We start from the raw sequence: 10265 nt of genomic DNA, 5'->3' as shown, positions 1-10265 counted from the left end.
GGCTCAGTTAGAGCAGATTACAAGTTCGATCGACAGATGAAGGGTGAAAGCATTTGTGTTACATTTGCAGAAGGATGAACCAGTCAGTGAATTGAAAGCATTTTAATTCATCTAATGATGGATTGCCTGTACTAGTGAGAGGCACTCCATAGAGTGTAGAGAGCAGTTGCAAATTCCCTTCTGCACCAATCATCCAACATTTCTATCTCTTTCAGTAACTTTTCCAAAAGTGCTCCCGCAGATTGCATTTTTGAGGAGAATCATCACATATGAATGAGTTCATATTTATAAGCATTAATAAGCATATTAGAACATTAGTTTCATACTGAATGTTTATATATATATATATATATATATATATATATATATATATATATATATATATATATATATATATATAAAACATTCATATATAAACTAATGTTGTAATATGCTTATTAATGCTTATAAATATGAACTCATTCATATGTGATGATTCTATATATATATATATCCATATAGGAATGAAAAATAGTTAATGAATTAGACTAGGAGTGGGTTAAAATGTTTTAACTGTTTAAGCAACAGTCGATTGAAACCACCAACTGAGAGAATGTCTGAAATATAATGAACAAAAATATAAACGCAACATGCAACAATTTCAACAATTTTACTGAGTTACAGTTCATATAAGGAAATCAGTCAATTTAACCCTCCCGTTGTCCCAGGGTCAAAATGACCCGCCACTGTGTTGAACCAACTTTATTAATTTTTTTTATATTTTTGGGATCATTTGTGAGAAGGAGGCAGTGAGACTTTAAAGAAAGTATCACTGCCTCCTTCTCACAAATGATCCAAAAAATATAAAAATTAAATAAAGTTGGTTCAACACAGTGGCGGGTCATTTTGACCCTAGGACAACGGGAGGGTTAAATAAATTCATTAGGCCCTAATCTATGGATTTCACATGACTGGGAAGGGCCTGTGAGGGCATAGGCCCACCCACTGAGGAGCCAGGCCCAGCCAATCAGAATGAGTTTTTCCCCACAAAAGGGCTTTATTACAGACTGGAATACTCCTCAGTTTCATCAGCTGTCTGGGTGGCTGGTCTCAGACGATCCCGCAGGTGAAGAAGCCAGATGTGGAGGTCCTGGGCTGACGTAGTTACACGTGGTCTGTGGTTGTGAGGCCGGTTGGACATACTGCCAAATTCTCTAAAACGACGTTGGAGGCAGTTTATGGTAGAGAAATTAACATTCAATTCTCTGGCAACAGCTCTGGTGGACATTCCTGCAGTCCGCATGCCAATTGCACGCTCCCTCAAAACTTGAGACATCTGTGACATTGTGTTGTGTGACAAAACTGCACATTTTAGAGTGGCCTTTTAATGTCCCCAGCACAAGGTGCACCTGTGTAATGATCATGCTGTTTAATCAGCCTCTTGATATGCCACACCTGTCAGGTGGATGGTTTATCTTGGCGAAGGAGAAATGTTCACTAACAGGGATGTAAACAAATTTGTGCCCAAAATTTGAGAGAAATAAGCTTTTTGTGCGTATGGAACATTTCTTGGATCTTTTATTTCAGCTCATGAAACATGGGACCAACACTTTACATGTTGCGTTTTTATATTTTTGTTCAGTGTAAATAAAGGAACAAAACAGCAGAGAGCAAAGGACAGACAGAAGTACAACAACACATCTTTAACGATGGTGATGGATATTGTGATGGTGGGCTTGAGGCTACAGGCAGCTGGAGTCTGACACTGCCTGAATATCTGAAGAATATTTGTCTTGTTGAACTCTATAGTTTATGCCTGGCTGTGTAACCTTTTGGTCTGCCATTTTGCCATGCAGTGCCCTGTCAGTGGGCATTGGGCATGGATGTCATCAGGTGAGCGCCTGGAGCACTGGAGGGGTGCCAACCCCATGTACAGTATGGGTCCCAAATGGCACTTCTTTCCCCATAGGTCCCTGGTCAAAAGCAGATCGCTGCATAGGGAATAGGGTGCCATTTGGGACGAAGCCCCCATTTGCCCTGCCCGTCCGTCCGTCCGTCCGTCCACCCGCCTGCCTCTCCCTCCCGCCACAGTCTGCTGTGACATGTGGAGCCCCAGATGTAGGAGGAGGAATAATCCACGCTCACACACTCATGAAAGTGCCCATCTGTCACGCCAGGCCGCCACGTTCATATCAAGCCCCGGAGCCACAGGAGTGCTGTGGTGGTGGGCACAGGACACACACTGGGCCTTTCTCTCTGTCTGTTGTTGTTGTTGTTGTTGTTGTTGTGGCATTTCCCATCCAAGCAAGATGCAATGTGAGGTACTGTACCATGAACGGGCTGGTGGTGCTGGATCCACTTCATACCAATCATGGTTGTGCTGTTTCACACAGTCATACTATCGTTCTCCTAACCTCTAACCCATAGGAAGGCCTGGACACAAAGACGTAAGCAGCAGAGGGTCTGTGACGAGAGGGATGACAAGGTGGAACAGAGAGGGCCTGAGCAGGGTAAGCCTGGACCACAGCAGTGTGGAGCATATTGAGAAGGATCCTTTTAGGATAGAGTGGGTAGATCAGGGGTCAACGGGATAGAGTGGGTAGATCAGGGGTCAACGGGATAGAGTGGGTAGATTTACATTTACATTTTAGTCATTTAGCAGACGCTCTTATCCAGAGCGACTTACAGGAGCAATTAGGGTTAAGTGCCTTGCTCAAGGGCACATCGACAGATTTTTCACCTAGTCGGCTCGGGGATTAGAACCAGCGACCTTTCGGTTACTGGCACAACGCTCTTAACCACTAAGCTACCTGCCGCCCCGAGGGGACAACATGATAGAGTGGATCAGGGGACAACATGATAGAGTGGGTGGATCAGGGGGACAACATGATAGAGTGGGTAGATCAGGGGACAACAGGATAGTGGGTAGATCAGGGGACAACAGGATAGTGGGTAGATCAGGGGACAACAGGATAGTGGGTAGATCAGGGGTCAACAGGATAGTGGGTAGATTAGGGACAACAGGATAGTGGGTAGATCAGGGGACAACAGGATAGTGGGTAGATCAGGGGACAACATGATAGTGGGTAGATCAGGGGACAACAGGATAGTGGGTAGATCAGGAGACAACAGGATAGTGGGTAGATCAGGGGACAACAGGATAGTGGGTAGATCAGGGGACAACAGGATAGAGTGGGTAGATCAGGGGACAACATGATAGAGTGGGTAGATCAGGGGACAACAGGATAGTGGGTAGATCAGGGGACAACATGATAGAGTGGGTAGATCAGGGGACAACATGATAGAGTGGGTAGATCAGGGGTCAACTGGATAGTGGGTAGATCAGGGGACAACATGATAGAGTGGGTAGATCAGGGGACAACAGGATAGTGGGTAGATCAGGGGACAACAGGATAGTGGGTAGATCAGGGGTCAACAGGATAGTGGGTAGATTAGGGACAACAGGATAGTGGGTAGATCAGGGGACAACAGGATAGTGGGTAGATCAGGGGACAACAGGATAGTGGGTAGATCAGGGGACAACAGGATAGTGGGTAGATCTGGGGACAACAGGATAGAGTGGGTAGATTAGGGACAACAGGATAGTGGGTAGATCAGGGGACAACATGATAGTGGCTAGATCAGGGGACAGCAGGGGAGAGTGAAAGGAACCAGAAGAAAAGGTGAGAAAGGGGGGAGAACAGAGGAGAGGGCAGGGAGAGTTGGTCCTAATGGTGCTACAGGGGAGACTGTGAGGAACAGCGGAGACCATGAGGAGCAGGGGAGACCGTGAGGAGCAGGGGAGACCGTGAGGAACAGGGGAGACCGTGAGAAGCAGGGGAGACCGTGAGGAACAGGGGAGACCGTGAGGAGCAGGGGAGACCATGAGGAGCAGGGGAGACCGTGAGGAGCAGGGGAGACCGTGAGGAACAGGGGAGACCGTGAGAAGCAGGGGAGACCGTGAGGAACAGGGGAGACCGTGAGGAGCAGGGGAGACCTTGAGGAACAGGGGAGACTGTGAGGAGCAGGGGAGACCATGAGGAACAGGGGAGACCGTGCGGAGCAGGGGAGAGTGTGGGAGGAGAGCAGGGCGAGGAGAAGAGTAGGAGAGAGCGGGAGAGAGTGGGAGGGAGGGGCTAGTGAGCACTAATGATGCTAGGGGAGATGCACAAGGACTGGTGACACTAATCAGAGAGGCGCCCCATTGTCTCTGTGTGGGCATCATTATTATGAACAGGACGATCTGGCAGATTGTGTCAGGAGATGTTTGGTTGTTTTGCTGTCTGTATGTACTCTGCACATAGTCAGAGAGAGGAGCTCACACATTCCCCTTGTCATCAACCTGCTAAACATGTAGAGGAGCAATTAGTAGAATAAAGCCTTTAATTAGAATGGACTAATAGAACCACAGTTAGACAATTGAGTCATTATACATTTGACTTGAAACAGATACTTGCAGTGGTATTTTGGCATTGTACAAGTTGTGCTATTGTCAAATTCCTCTATCACTTCAAACAGCAGGAGCTATGTACAGTATGTTACAGTGCTGAAAGTGTGTCGCGCATCATGTAGCCATGATCGCATCAAGACACCATCTACGAGTCACTGCGATACAGTCACAATTGTTTCCTGTCTCTGCTGCTGGACAATTCCCTTTCACACCAGAGGACACACATTAGTGACTCCACCCCCCGTTCCTCTCAGAGTTTGAGCAGCAGGCTGTGTCGTGGCCACTCTTCATTTGCTGTTTCCTCCTCCACTCTGTTCTTCTCCTCCATCGCTCCTGATGACCTCTGTCTTCCCGTGACTGCTGCTGCTTCAGCCACCACCAAGTGCTCAGACCCAGACCCACCTCGCTCTCCTCCGCCCCTGGCCTGCACTGTGAACGACCACTGCTCAGCCTGACGGTAACGACTGCCGAAGTAGCTGCACAGACACCTGAGCAGACAAGATAAAGATACATATACAACATAAACATAAACGAATACATGGTAGTATAGTAGTATAGTATACTGATACATAAACAATACATGGGTCAGAGAGGCCTAACTCACAATCAGTACCATGATGGACTACGATGATGTGCTACAGTGATGTACTACAGTGATGTACCATGATGTACCACAGTTATGCACCATGATGTACTACAGTGATGTACCATGATGTACTACAGTGATGTACTACAGTGATGTACTACAGTGATGTACCATGATGTACTACAGTGATGTACCATGATGTACTACAGTGATGTACCATGATGTACTACAGTGATGTACTACAGTGATGTACTACAGTGATGTACCATGATGTACTACAGTGATGTACTACAGTGATGTACTACAGTGATGTACCATGATGTAATACAGTGATGTACCATGATGTACTACAGTGATGTACCTTGATGTACTACAGTGATGTAACATGATGTACTACAGTGATGTACTACAGTGATGTACCATGATGTACCACAGTGATGTACTACAGTGATGTACCATGATGTACTACAGTGATGTACCATGATGCACCACTGTGATGTACCATGATGCACCACTGTGATGTACCATGATGTAGTACAGTGATGTACCATGATGTCCTACAGTGATGTACCACAGGGATGTACCATGATGTAGTACAGTGATGTACCATGATGTACTACAGTGATGTACAACAGTAATGTACCATGATGTACCACAGTGATGTACCATGATGTAGTACAGTGATGTACCATGATGTACTACAGTGATGTACTACAGTGACTCCTGTAGCTCAGCTGGTAGAGCAAGGCGCTTGCAAAGCCAGGGTTGTGGGTTCGATTCCCAGGGGGGGCCAGTATGAAAAATGTATGCACTCACTAACTGTAAGTCGCTCTGGATAAGAGCGTCTGCTAAATGACTAAAATGTAAATGTACCATGATGTACCACAGGGAAGTACCATGCATTTGTCTGCGCAAAAGTATTAACCCAACTATTGTGTGGTGTCTACAGACATGACAGGCTCGCTCTCTGTCCCTAACCCCCCTGTTCCTTAGACCATCGGCAGCCACACATAACTTGGTTTATATAATTAAACTAGCCTAATCTCATTATTTAGTCCGCCTACTCCACTCCCTAAACAGGCCCTTAGTGAGCTGAGCGGTAGCTGGGTAAACCATCCTGAGATCTATTAGTAACGACTGACAATGTCTCCACTCTACCTTCTATTCCCCCATGACGGTACTTCCAAACACTTGGGAGACTATTTGATGTGGAGCACAAACCTATCCGGGACATGTCTGATCCGAGAGGTGTTGTTTGAAATAATTATAGCTATCCAGCTGTAGCTTTGCATATTTATTCAGATAAGTAATTTCTATGATAAATGTAAGTAAAGGCTCTGAGGCAAAAGAGTATCTATGGAAACAGACAGTAGAGTAGCTATAGAAACAGACAGTAGAGTAGCTATAGAAACAGACAGTGGAGTAGCTATAGAAACAGACAGTAGAGTAGCTATAGAAACAGACAGTAGAGTAACTATAGAAACAGACAGTAGAGTAACTATAGAAACAGACAGTAGAGTAGCTATAGAAACAGACAGTAGAGTAACTATAGAAACAGACAGTAGAGTAGCTATAGAAACAGACAGTAGAGTAGCTATAGAAACAGACAGTAGAGTAGCTATAGAAACAGACAGTAGAGTAGCTATAGAAACAGACAGTAGAGTAGCTATAGAAACAGACAGTAGAGTAGCTATGGAAACAGACAGTAGAGTAGCTATGGAAACAGACAGTAGAGTAGCTATAGAAACAGACAGTAGAGTAGCTATAGAAACAGACAGTAGAGTAGCTATAGAAACAGACAGTAGAGTAGCTATAGAAACAGACAGTAGAGTAGCTATAGAAACAGACAGTAGAGTAACTATAGAAACAGACAGAAGAGTAGCTATGGAAACAGACAGTAGAGTAGCTATGGAAACAGACAGTAGAGTAGCTATAGAAACAGACAGTAGAGTAGCTATAGAAACAGACAGTAGAGTAGCTATAGAAACAGACAGTAGAGTAGCTATAGAAACAGACAGTAGAGTAGCTATAGAAACAGACAGTAGAGTAGCTATAGAAACAGACAGTAGAGTAGCTATAGAAACAGACAGTAGAGTAACTATAGAAACAGACAGTAGAGTAGCTATGGAAACAGACAGTAGAGTAGCTATGGAAACAGACAGTAAAGTAGCTATAGAAACAGACAGTAGAGTAGCTATAGAAACAGACAGTAGAGTAGCTATGGAAACAGACAGTAGAGTAGCTATAGAAACAGACAGTAGAGTAGCTATAGAAACAGACAGTAGAGTAACTATAGAAACAGACAGTAGAGTAGCTATAGAAACAGACAGTAGAGTAGCTATAGAAACAGACAGTAGAGTAGCTATAGAAACAGACAGTAGAGTAGCTATAGAAACAGACAGTAGAGTAGCTATGGAAACAGACAGTAGAGTAGCTATAGAAACAGACAGTAGAGTAGCTATGGAAACAGACAGTAGAGTAGCTATAGAAACAGACAGTAGAGTAGCTATAGAAACAGACAGTAGAGTAGCTATAGAAACAGACAGTAGAGTAGCTATAGAAACAGACAGTAGAGTAGCTATAGAAACAGACAGTAGAGTAGCTATAGAAACAGACAGTAGAGTAGCTATAGAAACAGACAGTAGAGTAGCTATAGAAACAGACAGTAGAGTAGCTATAGAAACAGACAGTAGAGTAGCTATGAAACAGACAGTAGAGTAGCTATGGAAACAGACAGTAGAGTAGCTATAGAAACAGACAGTAGAGTAGCTATAGAAACAGACAGTAGAGTAGCTATAGAAACAGACAGTAGAGTAGCTATGGAAACAGACAGTAGAGTAGCTATAGAAACAGACAGTAGAGTAGCTATAGAAACAGACAGTAGAGTAGCTATAGAAACAGACAGTAGAGTAGCTATAGAAACAGACAGTAGAGTAGCTATAGAAACAGACAGTAGAGTAGCTATAGAAACAGACAGTAGAGTAGCTATAGAAACAGACAGTAGAGTAGCTATAGAAACAGACAGTAGAGTAGCTATAGAAACAGACAGTAGAGTAGCTATGGAAACAGACAGTAGAGTAGCTATAGAAACAGACAGTAGAGTAGCTATAGAAACAGACAGTAGAGTAGCTATAGAAACAGACAGTAGAGTAGCTATAGAAACAGACAGTAGAGTAGCTATAGAAACAGACAGTAGAGTAGCTATAGAAACAGACAGTAGAGTAGCTATGGAAACAGACAGTAGAGTAGCTATGGAAACAGACAGTAGAGTAGCTATAGAAACAGACAGTAGAGTAGCTATAGAAACAGACAGTAGAGTAGCTATAGAAACAGACAGTAGAGTAGCTATAGAAACAGACAGTAGAGTAGCTATAGAAACAGACAGTAGAGTAGCTATAGAAACAGACAGTAGAGTAGCTATAGAAACAGACAGTAGAGTAGCTATAGAAACAGACAGTAGAGTAGCTATAGAAACAGACAGTAGAGTAGCTATAGAAACAGACAGTAGAGTAGCTATAGAAACAGACAGTAGAGTAGCTATAGAAACAGACAGTAGAGTATCTATAGAAACAGACAGTAGAGTAACTATAGAAACAGACAAGTGAAGTACGTACAATACAGAGTATCTTGTTATCTGCAAGGTGATATTTGAAGGACCAACCACACAGAGAAGAAATCTCAATTCAAGCACTTTTGTTAGAAGCATTGTATTGACAAATCTAAACTCTCAATCTTTGAAACTCCTTCTACTGATGATGATAAACTTTTAATTAATTACCCACAGACAGTCATCACATAATTACAACATTCAGCATTCAAAGTTACTATACCCCTTTCATCAATTCAGGAAAGATAGAATCAAAAACTCAAATGAAATGTACAGATTTCCATCATCATTTCAGACTCGATGATCTTCCGGACTTCATTTACTGCACTACCTTGTGCACGTTTCCATGGTAATTAGTGTACATTTGATGTGTCTTGTAGAGGTCAGGGAGTAGCAGTGTCATGTCATCATGTTCTTTGATCCTCTAAAGAACATGAGTCATAATGTTACACTCACTATGACCCCTATATACATTTTCGTCATTTAGCAGACGCTCTTATCCAGAGCAACTTACAGTTAGTGAGTGCATACATTTTTTCATACTGGCCCCCCCCCGGGAATCGAACCCACAACCCTGGCGTTGCAAGCGCCATGCTCTACCAACTGAGCTACAGAGGATATCCTGTAGTAGGGAGACCGGGGTTGGTTGTCACAGTGCTAATTACTCCCAATCTAAATGGCACTGTCTAATATTTTGAAGGTTAACATGTGTGTATTCTTAGAAAAGAACTCATCCACCTGGTCAATTTATGTCAACATGACAAAACATTCAGGTGAGGGGAAATTATGTTTTTCATAGGTGAAAGAAGAAAAAATATATATTGGTATTTTCTTTGTAAATGTTTGAATTATTGGAGTATCCAGGAACTATTCTGTTTGTTGAAAAGAGGAAAGGGAGAGATATATATCAAACCTATTTCTGAGTTCATAGGTCAAGCCATGCGGTAACAACACTAGTGCCAACTAGAATCTGTAGGGGTTTTGTCCCTATAGGAGAACCCTTTGAATAACCCATTTTGGTTCCAAGTAGAACCCTTTTGGTTCCAAGTAGAACCCTTTTGGTTCCAAGTAGAACCCTTTTGGTTCCAAGTAGAACCCTTTTGGAACCCTTTTTTCTAAGAGTGGGGGGGGTTGATTGGTTGGTTGGTTGGTTGGTTGTCACTATCAACTCCATAATATTAAAGCTTGTTTGTGCTTGTGCAATAAATAATCATCATAATAAAGAGCTCCCTTCGTTGCCTCTCTCTCACACAAATATTTTTTCTGTCACATACCCACACACGCACACGTGTGTGCAAACACACGAACACACACACATTTACTCAAAATGTCATATGTTATTCTCACGGCATAAAATGCTGAATTGTGTTATGAATATGGTTGATCAAAGAAAAACTTGTGCTATATTGACTGTGTGCTACTGTATATTGCTTCACTTCCAGGAAGAAGCTACCAGCAAACACCGTGACAACCAACCAGATACTGGCTGATAACCAACCCCATATTGGGTGATAACCAACCCCGTACTTGTTGACAACCAACCCCATACTGGGTGATAACCAACCCCATGCTGGGTGACAACCAACCCCATGCTGGGTGATAACCAACCCCATACTGGGTGATAACCAACCCCATGCTGGGTG

The 10265-nt window shown here is 43.2% G+C and overlaps 1 protein-coding gene across 1 annotated transcript in view; it reads right to left on the bottom strand.

Moving 5' to 3' along the window:
* Positions 1-4344: 4344 nt before the first annotated feature.
* Positions 4345-10265, bottom strand: part of LOC121534151 — a 195832-nt gene continuing 189911 nt past the window's right edge. Inside the window, exon 5 of the mRNA XM_041840668.1 lies at positions 4345-4917. Within this exon, the coding sequence (XP_041696602.1) occupies positions 4680-4917 (238 nt within the window). The 3' untranslated portion in view covers positions 4345-4679. The remainder of the gene's footprint in view (positions 4918-10265) is intronic.

The sequence above is a fragment of the Coregonus clupeaformis genome, chromosome 20 (genome assembly GCF_020615455.1).
Source record: "Coregonus clupeaformis isolate EN_2021a chromosome 20, ASM2061545v1, whole genome shotgun sequence".
Lineage (NCBI taxonomy): Eukaryota > Metazoa > Chordata > Actinopteri > Salmoniformes > Salmonidae > Coregonus > Coregonus clupeaformis.
This window is presented reverse-complemented; position numbering and strand designations above follow the sequence as displayed.